Source organism: Macrobrachium nipponense, chromosome 7, assembly GCF_015104395.2.
Source record: "Macrobrachium nipponense isolate FS-2020 chromosome 7, ASM1510439v2, whole genome shotgun sequence".
In the NCBI taxonomy this organism is placed as follows: domain Eukaryota; kingdom Metazoa; phylum Arthropoda; class Malacostraca; order Decapoda; family Palaemonidae; genus Macrobrachium; species Macrobrachium nipponense.
The window spans coordinates 98,279,812-98,298,642 of NC_061109.1; the positions used below are offsets into that span (position 1 = coordinate 98,279,812).

Consider the following 18,831-nt stretch of genomic DNA (forward strand, 5'->3'; position numbering starts at 1 on the left):
CCAGTAGTTTTTTAGATCTGAGGGTTGACGGACAGGCAATAGCGGCACAATACTTTTCATTTACAGAAATTTAAAAACTGATGCTACAAATTGCATGTGCAGTAAATGGAGGGGAACTGAATGTGTTCAGTTCTACAAATTACTTTCAAACGCGAACCGGGAATTTTGATTTGTAACAACGATATTGTAATAATGTAGCCACGCAATTAAAATCTCTCACTTAATAACCACAAAAGGATTGAGAATATAGTAAACACGCTACGCGTAATCAAAACCTGCTAAAAAATGAGAAGAGATAACAGCGTGAATATTGAAGACAAAAGGAGATTAACAGAAAGAGAAAACCCCAAAGAGGGGTAGAATTAATTTTGCTCAATTAGCATACAGTTATCATGTTCATAATAAATATGATATCGAAATGCTATATTTCAAAGGAGTAGAGTGTGGTAGCAAAAAGAAAAAAAAATATTAGAAAGTGCATGATGAGTAGGAGAAAATGAGATGAACAAATAATTGAGTAATTACGAGATGAGGCCAACACAAAGAGAAAGATAGGGAGAAACAGATTGAGTTTAGCTAAAGTGTATGTGTGAAAGATTCCGAAAACAAAGTATGCTAAATCAATAGTTCGTTTCAGTTATGTGACTTTTTACGTCCACTCGCAAGTGTTAAAGCTTATGTTGACTTACGTACACGTTCTTCTTTTTGCAAAATAAAAGAAAATACTCACAATGGCAAGAACCATAATTACAGCCCCCCAGAGTAGGCATCGTGGAGCGAGTTCAATATCCGGGAGGGCCTGAGTTTAACGATGGTAGTGTGATCAGATTCAGTGGCGGAAGTTTCCTATTTCATCTTCTCTGTGGTACGTCAAGGACTCGTTTGCAACCTCTCTGACTAAAGTGTCACTCCTTCCCTCTGGATACGTCTTTCTAGCTTTTTATGAAGCGCCTGGCATGTTTTCTGCGCTCTCCAAGGCGGACGCACTCGAACATATTCGGTTCATATCAAAGGCTCTCTGCTCTTTCACTCCAAATACCGCAAAAATGATCCATTTTTCACAAAGTAGAGGCGCGATAACACGAATTTTGTCTTTACATTTCATTTCCATATAACTTTGCATTTACGTGGTGCCCTGGATATTTCAAGCTGCGTGTACTTTCTGGGACATAATGCAGTCATCAAATTGCTTTGTATTTGTTGCTGTTTGTGACCGCAATATTTGTTTCCTTCCCCATTTTCAATGTTTCCCTATAGGTTCTATTACCTGACTGCTCTTTCCTTATCCTTATCAGTCATATCGAGTCGTCCTTCTATGATAGTGATGATTATCATATCTTTCGTAAAGTATATAAAGAATATATATGTATATATATATATATATTATATATATATATAATATATATATATATACGTATATATATATATATATATATATATATATTTATATATATATATACGTAATAATATATATAATATATATATATATATCATATATAATATATATATATATATATATATATATATATCTATATATATACATTATTCAAAAATTCCACCTCGTCTCCTCCCAGAAAATACACTTACATTGAAGATTTAGGCCTTGACTAGAGGACGAGGGGTTTGAACAAAAAAAAAAAAAAAGGTTGAAGAGGGAGGAATTTTTACATAAAAGCTGGACTCTAGTTTTAAAAGCACTGTATTTACATAAATTTACCGAGGTCCAGGAAACACAAGGGTAGAACTTCTCTCAGTCTACCAGGACACGTGGGGGGAGCAGTGTTTAGGAAAATTGCGCAACGGAGCAAAATTGCGAGCTTGAAGGACTTCCAAGTTCTACCACAGCCAGGCACAACGTTTGTCTTTTAATGAGGATGCAGGATGTCTTCTTCTCCAAGTCAGGACACTATGGACTTAAAAAAGATACTTTGGCTTCCCAAAGCATGGAAAGCAGGCTAGAAGGGGGGGGGGGGGGGGGTGGGGGGGAGACGTCTGGTCAGGGCAAGAGATCTTGCCTCTCTGAGGTCTAGTGTTCTTCTGAGAGCTCTTCTCTTGTTTGTTGTTGTTGTATTACGCCAACACTTCTTGTTGGCACGGGCCTTTCCCTTGTTCGGCCCGTAGGTGATCTGAAATGATTCATTAGGTTCATGGTTAGTTTTATGAAATTGGAAATATTTTTAGTTGTAGAGATAGGAGTGAACAGGGGAAGGATGATGTAAAGTTTAAAAGAATGATAGTGGATGATGTGGATAGAGCTTTTCAGTGAGGGGATGTGATGAGGGTGATTGATGTTACTTTTAGTTTATTTACCTTGGTGGAGGTAGGTTGTAGAGCATCTGGGCATGCTCTTCTAAGTTTTCAATGATTGTTTTTGTGACTGTGGCAGCTGCATGGTCAGCATCTTGTGCAAGTAATTCAATTTGTGCTGCACCTATTAGCTGTGCTGTTTCTATGCATTCCAGCAGTTAGTGAAGGAGTGGTTGCTGTGTTTCTTCTTGACAGTGTGCACATGGTCTGACACTGTTTTCCACGATTTCCCAGCAGGCTTTATATCCTAGCCTGAGTCTCTGGATGATCACAGCAAGTTTTCTTGGTGTGTGCCTGTCTCTGGTAGGAGGCACTAGATCAGTCGATGTCTTATACCATCTGGCAGACGGAGAGTTCTTTTCTACCCACTCATGATGGTCTTTTAGCAAGTTTTCTTTGCAGAGTAGTTTCATTGCATTCTTGATTTGTTGCAGTGCAGGTTGTATATGTATTTGCACTCTGTCAATGTGTTTTGTACTTTTGGTTAGCTCATCGGCCCTCTTGTTGCCTGGAATTCCTATGTGACTGGGTATCCAGTTTAAGGTGACAGGTCTTCCTCTTTCGCTGTGCTGGTGCAGCAGTGTTTTAATTCCAGCCAGCAGTGCCTTGTTTTCTTTATTTTTCTGTTGTTGCAAGGCTTGCATTGAGGACTTTGAGTCGGTGTGGATGATTACAGGCCCTTCTTCATTCTCCAGTGACTACAGCAGTGCCTGTCAACTCTTCTCCTGGATCCAAGGCCTTTTAAAGAGGTCGCTCTGTAGGGGGTAATTCCGAGCACCAATGGGAGAAGAGGATAGCTTTTCAAAAGAAAAAGGGAGAATGGAGAGAATAGGTTCTTTTCCAAGTGGAAGGGGCAACTTGTAAAATATAGATGCATTGAACTTGGGTTAGAGATTATATATATATATATATATATATATATATATATATATATATATATATATATATATATATATAGAGAGAGAGAGAGAGAGAGAGAGAGAGAGAGAGAGAGAGAGAGAGATCTAACATAATTACGAAACATTGAAATGGTTCTTATATCCCTTAATTGTCTTGAGTAATAAAATTATTCTAATACGCAGTACTCGTACACGATAATGCTATTATCAATGGGTCCCCCCAAAAATGTGGGTGGATTAGGACATATTCATAAGAATTACAGCTTGATTAATTTTGAAAAATAAAACTTTCCTTATGTCATAGACAGGCCATTTTTTCTAGTAAGATCACTTTTACACTTTTTATATCTCTGGCTATAGTAGAATGTGCATGTTTTACTTAACTTGGTTTTAAAGCCTTGCTGAGGACGTCAGTCATATTAAACCATGCTTGAACATTAGCCACCTACTTTTTTAATGTAAGAGGTGTAATAACCTTACATTTTTGCAAGATTTCCAACTAACCTTTAGTCCTTAAACTAATGTGAATTGTATTTACTGCACCTGTGCATTGATATGGTTTATTTTAACATAAGAAATATATTTAAAACTTCGCTGAGTGTATGCAACTCTCAATTAAAAAGCAATAATTATGGCCGCACTAATCCCCTTTTAATACACATAAACAAAGTAACCTACAAAGTTCCCAAGTTTTGGTCTTCATTGAGGGAGTAGCAGTTGAAAACACCCTCGAGGCAGTGGGATGGTTTTGTCCCATCCAGGAGTTGGAAAGGAAAATGGAAGGATTCGTCACAAACTAAGTATACAAACCTCTTCAGTTTATAGAGGAAAATAAGCTTTATGTATAGGTTTTTTTTAACCTCTATAAGATTTTTAATGAAGACGCAAGATTCGGGAGATTAGGGTACACTAGCGCTCATAATAAATAATAATAAAAAAAACTGTTTATGACGAAAAGATTTTCCTAGTTTCTACAATTATTACTTAGAAATTAAGAAATAACTGTTACATACCTGACTGAAGCATCTTTATGGAAATAAACAACTTTCTATAAATTTCCCTTGCGTGTGTAAAGTTAATTGTTTTGTGGAATAACTGCAGATAATGCCCCCGACACATTTTTAACCTATTCCCATAGTTATTGACGATGTGGTTTCTTGATGAGAGTGAGAATTTCCCCCCACTATTTTATTGTGACTTACAGTAGTTTGTGTCGTTGGATACAAAACATCATGACATATATTTCAAACGAAATAAACTAAGTTAACATCTTAATGTGGTTTATTAAGTTGCATATATGAACAAGAATGGACAGATTACTAAGGTCATCGTAAAATAACTAAGGATATTTCAAATTAAATCATTAATAAAACAAATTGTCAGCAAAGCAGTACAGGAATGAATTAAAAAGTTGTTCAACTACATCCCAAACAATTCAGTTTAAATGTAAGGGACAAAGATATTTTATTAATCAACTTTACTCTCATTCCACAAAATGTTTTAATCACGTGCAGGGTGCAACGAGGTTTTGTAATCGGTATTAAATAATGGCTGATGTAATTCCCCAGGGAAATATGCAGAGACTCCGTCACGTAACGGAAAGAAAGACTCTCGAGGGAAGGCGAGGATATTGTTATTGACCAGACGACTTGCCCTTCAATCATTTGTAGAGTGAGGGAGAGAGAGAGAGAGAGAGAGAGAGACGAGAGAGAGAGAGAGAGAGAGAGAGAGAGAGAGAGAGAAGAGAGAGGTGGGGGGGGGGAGTGCAACCTCATTTAGGAGGTTAATATTGTAAGAGATGATTATTAAATGAGATACAAAGGTATCAGTGGCCAATATAAATAATATTTCTGTTTGCTGTGCATATGGAAACATGCAAAAAAATGTCATTCCTTGTATTTGATGTTTGACTGCCATATTTATTTGGGTATGAGATAGCATAGCGAAATAAGTAACTAATATAATTATTTAAAGGAATATACCTAAGCACTTCTCTAAATGATCCCTTGGCCCTCAGGCCACTGCTCGGAGTTATTATAAGTCTTTGGCATCATATGGACATCATCCTTCACTGTTTTTCATGGAGAAGTTCCTTTAATCTAAATGATTTCAGTGGCTTAAACTCCATTTTTAGACGTCAAAACAAATGCAAGACTTTCTCAGGGAAATTGTATGCTTCCTTTGTTAATCCTTTGAGCTTTGGATTCGATGCAGTGTCTGTTTAGCATTTATACGTCCCCGTTCATTTTTCTTTTTGCTTGAAAGAGTCATGTAATTTGGCAGGATTATTACAGTGCATGTTATTTCATCCTTGGTTTACATAGCTAGAATACACAACAAAAGAACTCGGTCGCTGAACACATGACTCTGTATCCATTCCGCCGTATACTTTGTTAACTTTTCTCATTGTTCGCATCTTTTGAAGAGGATGATTATTCTCTTATCCTTTTATGCTCTACAAAATTCAGTATTGTTCTGATGTTATGATATTGAAAATATAAGTAAAACGAGTTTCCACTCTTACTTGGAAATAGTATATTCATATTTTATCTATTTTTATCATGCACTTTTCCCCTTTTGATGTAGATGGGGCCAAAAGGGTATACTTCCTTCTGGGTTTTCTACAAGTCTTTATAGATGAGGGTGAATTCCACACAGTAGCAAAGCAGTGTAACCGAACATTCACACAGCTAACGGAACATTAGCAGCGAGAATAAAAAGAAAAAAAAAAACATCTGTTTAATCTAATATGTTGGAAACGAATATAACACAACCGTTGTACAAAAGAAAGACTTAGTAAGAATATGAATATCAGCCATGGAATATATGAAATTGATTCATTTATTTCAAAATAAATATGGAAAATGTATAAAGAGTGCAATTAGTCTGGTCATAGTGACAAAATATAGGGCAGGTGTGACAGCGCTGCCTGCGCAAATCCAGATTTGTCAATCGGCTCTCTCACTCTCGGTGTCCATTTCCACCGTCACATTAACATTCATAATATAATAGTTTCAATTATGAACTTCATTATACAACACTTACTGGAAACTCACGGCGGCAGGAGTGATCTTTTCAGTTATGAGGTCTACTGATATATCCATAAACTATGTTAATCACGCTCTCTCTCTCTCTCTCTCTCTCTCTCTCTCTCTCTCTCTCTTTTACTACTCTTAGATGGAAAATAACCGTCACTGACTAATGTCCCGTACAAGCACTATTTCCTTCTTCTTATATCGAAAAGTAAAATCATTATTTATCAGTTTATTTCCGAGAACTAGCTTTTAGCTCTGCATATTTAATCAAAGGCGAGGGGAAAGATATTGTATTGCCAGCTTAGGAATTAAATACTAATTTTTTCAACGTTAATGAAATCCAGGAAAGTCATTATAATCTTTATTAGTTTAAATGAATATAATGTATATGGAGGGATTTGCTTGAATGTAAATTTCTATGCACTAGGCACATTTAATAAATACACACAGGAAGTTATTGCTTTTGCGTGCGATTTATAGGAAAATAACTAATCAAATTTAATTAACATTCCACAAAAGGCCCGCTTGTGGTGAATTAATATTCGCCGCAAGGCACATGTGTTCCGATTTGTATGACGAAGCCAAACCGATTACTTCCTTTCATCCCGAAATGCAGACCGAAAGGGAAAATGAGCAGCGGAGGATATGGAACCGCCTGACCCAACTATTCTAGATGAATTCGAGCGAGTGATCCGCTATTCATACGATAGGAAGGCCTTTGCATTCGGGTCACGGCTAGGCGTTCCTGGAATCCTTTCACCGTAGGGATGGGAATATCATTCCCGGTGTCTTAGTATTGACTTGTGTCCTTAAGATGAAGCAAGTAGAATAATTGCATTATCATGATTTCTCGATCATTCCGAAAGAAACCGTCTGCATTGTTGAAAAAATGCATGGACATAAGACTAGACTGACTAGGTTAACCATAATAAAAGGAATTTGGCCCTCCAACCAGAATTCTCGAATATATGGTTATTTCCTTTACGGTTGTATATATTCGCTGAAAAAGGATTGTCTGAATAGAAACGTAAATATTACAGTATGAGAAATGACCAGGTCATTATTGATTGAGTCATGAGAATTGGGAGTAGTTCTCTCTGCTTCAAATGTGGGCCACCTTTGCAATGGGCAGCATCAATTTTAACAAAGGCATTACGACCTCTGGGCATGGGAGAGCTTCCTCACTGACTAGTGAACATATACTGCAAGGGCCATTCAATGTTATTTTGATTCTATTTATAAATGTTGGGACTTTTTTAAAGAAATCATCTTCATGATCTTTAAACGCCGAGGGTATGTCAGCTGAACCCATATGTTTTGTTTATTTCATTTACTATTATGGCGACTCTCTCTCTCTCTCTCTCTCTCTCTCTCTCTCTCTCTCTCGTCTCCTCCTCCTCTCCTCTCTCTCTCTCTCTCTCTCTCTCTCTCTCTAATATATATACCCCCTAATACTAAAGAGTTTGACACAATAGTAGAAAAATTGGATGATTTATGTAGAAATCACAAGGACTGGACTATTCTCCTATCCGGAGACTTTAACTTTCCTTTCGTAGACTGGAAAGAACGAATAGGAGATTGTGGTTGTATTTATACATATAAAAAAGAGAGTAATAGTAGTGCAGAAGATAAGAGGCAATTCGAAAAGCTATTAGATATGCTACTAGAATAAAACATTCAACAAATAAATCACCTGCCAACAAGAAAGGAAAATACTTTAGACCTAGTATTTGTGAACGAAAAAATAGTTTATAATGCGAGTATTTCAGACCATAATGTCATAGAATTAACAGTCCATTCCAAAGTAAGTGAAAACAGGGATAAGCAAGAAATGAAAAAGTGGGAGGGATATGGAAAATACAACTTCTACAGTAAAAATATAAAATGGTCAGAAATAAATGAAGAATTAAACAAAGATTGGGATAACATTTTCGTAAGAGATGATATAAAGGTAAATACGGAGATATTATATAAAATATTAGAGAAAATAGTGGATAAATATATACCGAAGAAGAAAAGTAAACATCAGTCATGCATACCAAGAGACAGAAGGATCTTGTTCCAAAGAATCAGAAAGGGGAAAAAGGTCTTTCAAAAGAAAAAAATGCATGGAAAGTGATCGAAATAAAAAGTAAGATAGAAAATGCAGAACAAAAGATTATACAATCAAAAGAAAATGAGAAACGGGACTTGGAAGAAAAAACCCTAGTAAATAACAAGCAAAACCCAAACTATTGTACTCGTATGCGAAAAAGATGAATAAAATAAGAATAGAAATAGGCCCTGTAAGAATTGAAGGGAGATTAACGAATGAAAAAAAGGAAATATGCAATATATTGGCAAAATGATATAAGAGAGAATTCACCCCTAGAATTGATAATGAAGATAATGATATAGAAGTAAGGAATGAAAATAGTGAATATTTAGCAGACATAGATATTAATGAAGCTGATATTGTGCAGGCTATTAATGAAATTAAAAATGGAGCTGCAGCAGGGCCTGATGGTGTCCCTGCTATTTTGTTAAAGAAAGTAGTTCATTCTATCGCAAAGCCACTTGCAATATTACTAAGACAAAGTGTAGATACAGGCAAGATTTATGATAGCACAATTAGCATATATTACCCCCTACTTTCAAAAGTGGATCAAGACTAGAGGCAAGTAATTATAGGCCTGTGAGTCTAACATCACATATTATGAAAGTGTATGAAAGGGTAATGAAGAAAAATATTATGAAAGATTTAATAAAAAATAATTTATTTGATATAGGACAACATGGTTTCGTACATGGAAAAAGTACACAAACCCAACTGTTAGTCCACCGTGAGAACATATACAAAAATATGAAAAGCGGAAATGAAACATATGTGGTTTATCTAGACTTTGCAAAGGCTTTTGACAAGGTAGATCATAATATATTAGCGAAGAAAATTAGAAAACATAATATAGTGGATAAAGTAGGAAGATGGTTAAAAGAATTTTTACAAAACAGAAAACAGATAGTTATTGCAAACGATGAGAAATCGGATGAAGCTAAGGTAATATCCGGTGTGCCACAAGGTACGGTGTTAGCTGCATTACTGTTTGTTATTATGATTGCAGACATAGACAGTAATGTTAAGGACTCGGTAGTGAGTAGTTTCGCCGATGACACAAGAATAAGTAGAGAAATTACTTGTGATGAAGATAGGAACGCGCTACAAAGAGACCTTAACAAAGTATATGATTGGGCAGAGGTAAATAGGATGGTATTTAACTCTGATAAATTTGAATCAATAAATTATGGAGACAGAGAAGGAAAGCTATATGCATATAGGGGACCTAATAATGAGACAATCACAAATAAGGAAGCAGTTAAAGACCTTGGCGTGATGATGAATAGGAACATGTTATGCAATGATCAAATAGCAATTCTATTCGCAAAATGTTGAGTAAAAATGCGAATGTTGCTACGGCACTTCAAAACAAGAAAAGCTGAACACATGATTATGCTTTATAAAACATATTTTCACTTGAATATTGCAATATGATATGGTACCCACACTATCAAAAGGATATTGCACAAATAGAGAGTGTACAAAGGTCCTTTACAGGTAGAATAGAAGAAGTTAAGGATCTTGACTACTGGGAAAGACTACCATCCTCAAAATTATATAGTCTAGAAAGGAGAAGAGAACGCTACATGATAATTCAGGCATGGAAACAGATAGAAGGAATAGCCGAAAACATCATGGAGCTAAAAATATCAGAAAGAGCAAGCAGAGGTAGATTAATAGTGCCCAAAACTATACCAGGAAAAATAAGGAAAGCACACAGGTCATTAATCCAATACGCACCAGCATCGATAATGCAGCGCCTATTCAATGCGTTGCCAGCTCATCTGAAGAATATATCAGGAGTGAGCGTAGATGTGTTTAAGAATAAGCTCGACAAATATCTAAACTGCATCCCAGACCATCCAAGATTGGAAGATGCAAAATGTACCGGAAGATGTACTAGCAACTCTCTGGTAGAAATTAGAGGTACCTCACACTGAGGGACCTGGGGCAACCCGAGCAAGATGTAAGGTCTGTAAGGTAAGGTCTCCCTGACCATATATATATATATATATATATATATATATATATATATATATATATATATATAATATATGTATATATATAGTACATAAATACAAACACACACACATAAATGTGTGTGTGTGTGTGTATGTGTATAAAGAGGACTGATTTGTTTCATTGACTGGTTTCAAACTCGAAAATATTCACAAGCATGGGTGGGAAATGATTGTGGAAGCTAGGAAATTGAATAGCAGCATTTGACTGGATTATAATGAGAGATTGTGGTATTGGCGAATATTGCCATCCACCTTTCTATTCTTTGCATATTCTTATAAATCCTGCTAGCGGTGTACCCCACAAGTGCATCAAATAGAGGTGATAAGAAGTAACCGTCTGTCTACGTATCTATATCTGTCTCGCCAATTAATACAAAACGATCAATGAATTTTTTTGCCCCATAGTAAATATGGGAAGAGAAACCCTAAAAAGTAGGCAACATATCAGTAACGATATATAAGTAGACTAAGTTTTTCGGTTTAAAGGATAACTGGAATTTCATTTATTACCTTTTCGCCGGTAAGATGTCATCATATGTCACGCAACGCCTCTTCGGGCGCGAGACTATTCTTAAAAAGGATTGGCACTGCTGCGTCCTATTCTAAATCTGGCGGGCGTTATGAATGAAAGGCAGATGGAAATGAGAACGTATCTGCATATGAAGAGAAAAATTTATTTTCCTTCTTTTAATATCCCACTGTTTCACTCCTTCATTTTTGAGAGGAAAATTTGTATTAGTCTCGTAACTTTCATACAAACGTCGATGAAAATGATTCATATGGAGGAAAATTGAAAGCTTCATTGGGTTTTTTCCTTCTCTTTTTTTCGAAGGATGATGATTAAAACTATTCTAAAACAAGTATATTTTTTACATCCTTTTTATCTAACTTTACTTCTGCGTCCGTCTCTCTGTTTGGGTCAAAAGTTGTAACTCAATTTTCGACTTGTTCCCTTCGTCCGATGGACGTGAAATTTTGCATGACAACACAACATTAAATGATCAGTAGGTCAGTAGTGACCTCTAATGACCTGTACAGTGATATCTCCCAGCATCTCAGGATTTGTATGAAACTCTTCGGATTTTTCACAATTTCTTCGACACGGTAGAAAAGTTAATAACTCTACGGATTTTTATACTTTCTTTGACTCGGTAGGATAAGTTATTAACTCTGCAGATTTTTTAAACATTTTTTGGCTCAACAGGATATCAGTTTCGTTAACTACAATAATAAAGCTGTTACAATTTCTCTTAAAGCTGGAAAGTATGAAATAAAAAAACCAAACACGCTTTTAAAAATTAAAATGCACTAAAAAGTGAAAAGCAAATCTTTTGAGACACCAGGGTTTTCTTGCAATTAATCATGTCTACAAAAATAAACGCGTGGCGCCAAACATGGAAAGAAATTCTACAAAGAATACAATTTTTATTTTTTTTGTATTTTATTGTAGCACTTCCATATTTGGCGTCCAGGCTTTTATTTTTGTAGACATGATTGATAGTAAGAAAATCCTGATGTCTCAACAAAGTTATTTTCCACTTTTTAGTGCATTTTGATACAAGCGTATTTTAAATTTTTTGTCTTATTTTTTATCCTGAGAATTAGCTGTTCATTCAGAGATGTTAGGGATAAAAAGATGCATGTATTTTTAATTTTCGCTTGCAATTGCTTGCTTGATTGGTACAAATGAAGGCTTGCTTTTTAGATGAGCAGTTCCTGTTGCACGTAAAAATAACATGCAAACTTTAAAGAAAACTTTTGAGTTTTTTCTGATTAGCATTCTAGACTTTCTCGTCTCCAATCTTTAGCTTTTTTTATCCTAAATACTCCAGTGTTACATTTTGATAATTCTAGCATCACTGTATATATATTACTAATTGACCATGAATTGCTCTCATCCAAATTTTATTAGTTATATTTTCTTTTCCAGATATGGTACTCTGTAGATGACGTAGTGAAAGCATGGGACCTTTTCATTGAAGCGACACTCGTAGTGTATGGAAGAAGTGACGGATTTGGAACTGCTGAGCAATATGGTAGTGATTCTGAGACAGAGAAAGCAATATCACAAGGTCAAGAATTGAGCGAGTCACAAGAATTCCTGGAGGAAGAATTGCAGGAGCATAAAGAAAAAGAGGAAGAGGTAGAAGATGAAGAAGTTGGGCAATCTGTTTCAACAGATACTGAGAGGTCGTCCCTCCATGATTCGAACAAAAGCACAGGGTCCTCGATGAAGAAATGCAGGGAAAAAGCAGTCACTCGACCAGCCGGAACTCTGCCACGCGAAGATATCAGTGTTCAAAACAAAGCTTCCATGACGAGCCATTCTCGCGGAGAGGGAAATATGCAGAAGTCGGATTTTTCTGGAGCAATTCCAGGCAGCCTTCGCATGAGGGCAAAAGAGACCGACATTCCGATGAAAATAAAAGTTGCTGATGAGTCCAGGTCACGGTATGTGGCAGCTCCGAGGAGAGAGCCAACTTTCTTGCATGACTTAGTGGACATGACGCGACAAGTACTTCAAGTAAGTGTTAAATATTTTATTTATTTTTTTTTTATCCTTAAAACCCAACTTCCCTAATCGATACAGTTTTTAGGTTTGGGGCCATCAGTCTCATTTATGGAAATTTCCTGTTTATATTCTGAGTGCCAGCCTGGTTTCATGGCAGAACCAATTCTAATGTAGTACATCGAAGAAATAAGAATGATAACTTTTCTTTTATATTTTCCCTGAGACCGCCACAGAGCTACTCCGTACTGGAGGTGAAACAGAAAAAACACACTGACATACATGGGTGGCATTTTGAGGTATTTATTTTTATTTTCATGTATGTTTACAAATATAATTGTATCAAATGGCCACATACCACATAATGCAGAAAACATATTCTCGCATTAGTATTCACACACACACATACACACACACACACATAGTTTCTTTCAAGAAATGTTTATTAAATAATGATGATTTTTTTAGGTAAGAAACCAAATGAGGTCTGTCAGTTTTATAGTTTCCTTTGTCGTATCCTAAGTTTTTCTCGCCTTCGGTTCACAGTTACTCGAGATTGCTACTGACAAAACTGCAGCAATGTAATTCGAATGATTGTTGACCACCATCATCATCATTGTTAATTTTTGCCACGAGAGAGTAAGCGCAGATCATGAGCCAAAGGCTATTTTTACTGAAGCAAATTGTGTCTGTACTTCCATTGAGTAAGGACACTCTTACACAGGCGCTTGGAGACAAATGAGCTCTATTCGCCACTTCGAAAATTAAACCACCCGGGCGCTGACGCGAGCTCTCTTGCTCTGCGAACTTTATTCGCGGGATCTGATCTGTTTTGATACGCCACCAGGCCAGAGATGAAGTTATACGTAGGTGGTCGGATGGGCACGCGGTCGGGATCAGGTGACAGGTAACAAGGGTGACCGAAAAGCACACACTCCCCCGATAGGGCATCAGAGGCTCAGTGTTGGTATCGGTATCCTTGTTCTCGTTCTTTCCTTCTTTCCTTACGTCCATTTTCAGATCTTTCCACAGATACATAGACGTACACGCGTGCGCGCGCACACACACACACATATACATAGCTCATATATATATATATATATATATCATATTATATATATATATCTATATATATATATATATATATATATATATGGGTGTGTGTGTGTGTGTGTGTGTGTACATATAGTATGCGACAATTTCTATACTAACCTGTTTATGTGCATAATTATCAGTACCATTATCCTTGTGATTACTATAATTTCTAAATAGTTAAAATGCAGTTTCTGCCAATTTATAATTATTACGTTTTATCTGCCCGTTGGCCATCAATTTACATTAAGTTTTAGGCATGCAATCAAAAGTCTTCAAAAACACACTATATGCATAAACATGCACGCCAAAGTTATATTAGTAAAAATGAAAACTATGTTAGGCGTTAGTAAGCGGAAACAGCAAGTATTGATAATAGTTGTAACAATGTAGCTATATGCTTGAGAGATGGGTGCGTTTAGTTTGCTAGTTTCATTTAATTTATATGACAATATTTGCAATATTTACCATTAATTATTTCATTTTTAAAGAAAAGTTATCCGCAGAAATCATAGAGGAGCAATGACAAAATAAAAGAGATAAATATATTGGGATCACTGGTAGTGCCAACTTGAAAGACAAAGAGTCGCGGTCGAACCCAGGTTTAGCTGCAAAGTCCATCATCACAACGCCTAAGAGCTGGATTTCTAGATCATGTGAAGCTATTTTTATAAAAATCGTTACTGAATTCTCTGATTTGTTCAATTTTGACTTGAACATTCACACGCGTTAAAAAATGACTCCAGGGAAATGGCTCAGCTGGCATGTACCAAAAAATTTAGAGCAAAGAGACTAAAGTGCTCGCTCTGGTTTGGGTCAAATTTCACTTAAGTCAAGTGCAGATGCTGTGCTACTCAATGCCTCTGTATCCCTGCCAGCAGAACGATAATCTCATTACACTTGCGTTTTTTAAAACCTAGATGACCGCTGGGGATCATGATTGTGAATATCTGAATGCAGAGAAAACTAATCTTAATATCGTCATTTTATTGAAAAAAAAAAATTGAAGTTTTCGAGTTTCTGTACCTTGGAAGCCTTTCAAGTTCTGACACTGAACTTAATCATGGTTTCTCTCCTGGATGAATAGTAGTTTTACACCAAGGTTCAGATTTCCAGCTAATCCACAGCAAAACGATTCAAGCATTGGACAAAAAAAAAAAAAAAAAAAACTCCCTGATTTCCCAGATTTTGTCTTGAAGGCTGGCTGGGGATCTTGATAAACTTCTGTGTTCTGAATTACACATTTCTAAAATGTTAGATCAGCTTCTTAGGGAGCATAGAACACAGAAACAATATGCATAGCCTATTCAGCATGCTATTCTTTTAGATTGGGTTGTTCTGAAAGGTGTCACTTTTGCATTTTAAGCATATCACGAACAGAGGATGAAGGGATTACCCCTATCCATAGTTCCTGAAAGCTAAAACTGCCACAAAGTGGTTGCTCGAAATATACCTAGTGCAATTACCTACTCAACTACCGAGCGGATCTCGCTTGATAAGACTGTATGGTGTAGTTAATTAGTAAATGGCGTTCTGCATTCATCATGATGTTTGGTCCACGAACTAATGAGCAGGGTCTGATACCTGGATAAGCCGGAATGATCTAAATGCGTTCCATTAATTCCCTGTCTTCCAAGCAGTGAATCAGGTACCTGGCAGTTAGACCGTTCTAGTCAATTGCAACTTCAGGGAGAAAGGCAGAGATGATAACCTCATTCCCATTTACTAAAAGGAAGTGTAGCAGCATCTTTTGACCCCTCTTTTCTCAAGGAGAAAAGTCCACACATGATATGTATGATATCTATGTCGCTTTCCGGTATTATTGCCTAATTCTAATTATCGTATTGTTCTTGACACATAAGATCAAAGGGAAAAAAGGGGTTATAAGGGGTTTAAGCGTAAAGAAATAAAGCATAATTAAGAGAAAGTGAGACAACAAAGAAAAAGGTAAAAATTCTGTATAGAAGAGTTCAAGAATCGTAAGAGGGCAGGGAGAAGCAGTGACATTATAAAAGAAATCAAAGAACAACCACTTGGAAGTGGGGAAGACTACATACGGGAAAATGATTCAATGACAAAAAGATCGAGAAGAAACAAAATTTGATAAGATATCTCCAAAAGATGAGAAAAACTGAACTTTCATATGACAGATAATAAAGAACTAGAGTGGTGAATCTTGAGAAAAGTTGCGGCGATTACAAAAAAGGAAGGATATTTTTACTCGCTGATGAGGGAAATACAATATCCTTACCGGAGAGGGAAGCTGGAGTCAGGGGCTCTTCATGGAAGCCAAATGATAACCATTATGCATAACAAAAGATAAGGAACAAATATAAGTGCAAAAAATATCTCAAGTTAAAATAGGAAAATAGTCAGGATTTAAATATGAGAGCTGTTTATGATCCAGAAACATCATTGTTTGTACAACACTTGCGCAGGTGGATTGGTATACACCGCAAATAGTTATTTAAACTCTGCAGTTGAAAAATATTACTATTTATTTCTTTTCCTAGTGCAAATAAACAAAGAAGATAGTTGGTCCTAACAGAAACTACAATGCATTCCAGAGGCCAACTTTTAAACCAACTCATGGATTTCCATGCCACTAAAGCACTGAGTGTTTCAAACTCCGTCACAATTTTCGGAAGTACTGTGCATTGCCATGTGTATTTCATTAACATTTTTACTTGAGAAAATGAAGTTAAAGCTGCGTTTAGCCACCCAACCATCATCCAAAGTGGTAACGTGTATCAGTGACATCGGTATAGCGTATCCTCCACTATACATTTTCAAGCGGTTGTGTTCCTTATGGTTATATGTCATTTTACCTATCCTGGCCCGTGCGAAATTTTTTAAAGCAAATTAATGCATTGTGTAAAGATGCAGCATAATTTATAAAAAAAAATAATTAAGTAAGAGGGATGTTATTTTACCTATCCTGGCCATGCGAAAGTTTTTAAAGCAAATTAATATATTGTATGCAGATGTATAATTAAAAAAAAGTAATTAAGTAAGAGGGATGGCTCTGCGTCACAGACAAGTCATAAGGCACTACCTGTTCGAAACGGTGTGAGGAAAGGCAAGAAGTTGGTCTTTTTTCATAGAGTAAAACGGCTTAATTAAGCACATCTATCAATTTAGTGTATTGCCATAAACTAGGACAATGTAAGAAACACTCAGTGCTTTAATAGTATGGAAATCCATACGTCGGTTTAAAAGTTGTTTGAGAAAAGCATTATTTCCCAAGATGAAGACAAAACTGTAAAAATAAAAAGAATTATACTTCAGACAACTTATAACCTGATTTTAACAAATTATCATGATAGATTAGACAAAAATAAGTAAAGCTATGGTTGCTGCACGCATTCTAGCAATATATTTAGTAAGATATTACTCACATTCTTTTTCTTGTCACATCTGCAGATTCTTGGAGGCCAGGAGGCACTTAGAATGATCGGCTACTACCACGATGGCGACAAATTCGGAGTTCAGTAAGTTGTCAGCCAAGTTGTTTACCTTCTAAAACGTATTCAAATCAACATGATTTTATTCCGCTGTGATTACATTCCTCGGCAGGACTATTCCAACTCCCAGACTAAAGTACACAAACCATGAGCCATAGCCATTATCGTGGAGATACAAGTTTCAAAGCTCTCAGAAACTATTGGTTTGTACGACCTCCTTCATATTAATAGAAAAAACCACACATCCTTCAGCAATGAGAATCCTTTTCCGAGAGTTATTTACAAGAAAGCTAAGCAATCAATTTTACTATCGAAGGTAAGATGTATCTCTGTTCAAAATAAAAGCTGGTTAGATTATGCATAAGAGAGAGAGAGAGAGAGAGAGAGAGAGAGAGAGAGAGAGAGAGAAGAGAGAGAGAGAGAGGAATCCTTGATATAGAGTTTTTCTTTTTTTGTTAACAGATTAGCCCATTGTAACTCCGTAGACAGGTACTCAAGAGTTATTCATTGATCCGTTTGTTCACATTGCTCGAAACTAAATCGAAGACAGTCGCGGAGTCGATTCATCACATTTTTGGATGTATTTGCCTTATGAGGAATATTACAAATGCAATTGATAGAACTTTGAAATTGGAACCTCAGCAGGAATTTGATATGGAAAAGAAAATTTTAGATTGATGCCTGTAACATCCATCATTCCTTCATACCAAGGAGAAAAATACCTCATTTTTTACATCACTCCAGATAAATACACTGAATAGGTCTAGTTGTTCCTTACGTTTACAATATGGCTCGAACTGAATGGTAGTGTACCTGGATAAGAAAGGTTTATTCCTTTTGCTTATTATTATTATTATTATTATTATTATTATTATTATTATTATTATTATTATTATTATTATTATTATTATTATTATACTGAAAAAAGTTAAAAATGAAATTTTGCCTAAAATTGGCTATATTCCACTGTCGAACTGTTTCATGTTTCCCCTCTTCTGCAGGCCTACGAAGGTAATAATGACAATGGTTTCCCCAGGCACGTAACGAAAGTAAACTTTGCTTTTCCAGACTTGCGAACAGTGACTTGCAAAGCATTTTGGAGGACATGGATTCTATCTTAGCCACATCACCCGACTTCCTCTTAGGTGCCTGGACGCGAGATGCTGCGTCTTGGGCTACAAATGAACAGGTATTTATTCGAAAGCTAAGACCCGAGTCATTGCATCTGAAGATTGTATAGGCCAGAAAAGATGCATTTTATATAGAAAACAGTCTACTGCTTAGGATGTTTTAAGTATTCTCAGACAGTGCCTCTTAGAGTCGGCGTTCTCTCAGATTAGGAAATCCAAAAAGGGTACGCGGTAGCGGCGTCATTCCAGATTTCTCTTTGCGTGAGGGGCGGGGGTGGG

At 36.2% G+C, this 18,831-nt stretch overlaps 1 protein-coding gene across 3 annotated transcripts in view; it reads left to right on the top strand.

Moving 5' to 3' along the window:
• LOC135217328 (alpha-N-acetylglucosaminidase-like) overlaps positions 1-18,831 on the top strand; it is a 266,886-nt gene that overhangs the window by 216,217 nt on the left and 31,838 nt on the right. For all 3 annotated transcript variants that reach the window (XM_064253128.1, XM_064253129.1, XM_064253130.1), the window contains exons 15-17: positions 12,288-12,881; positions 17,382-17,449; positions 18,491-18,611. In XM_064253128.1, the coding sequence (XP_064109198.1) occupies positions 12,288-12,881; positions 17,382-17,449; positions 18,491-18,611 (783 nt within the window). The remainder of the gene's footprint in view (positions 1-12,287; positions 12,882-17,381; positions 17,450-18,490; positions 18,612-18,831) is intronic.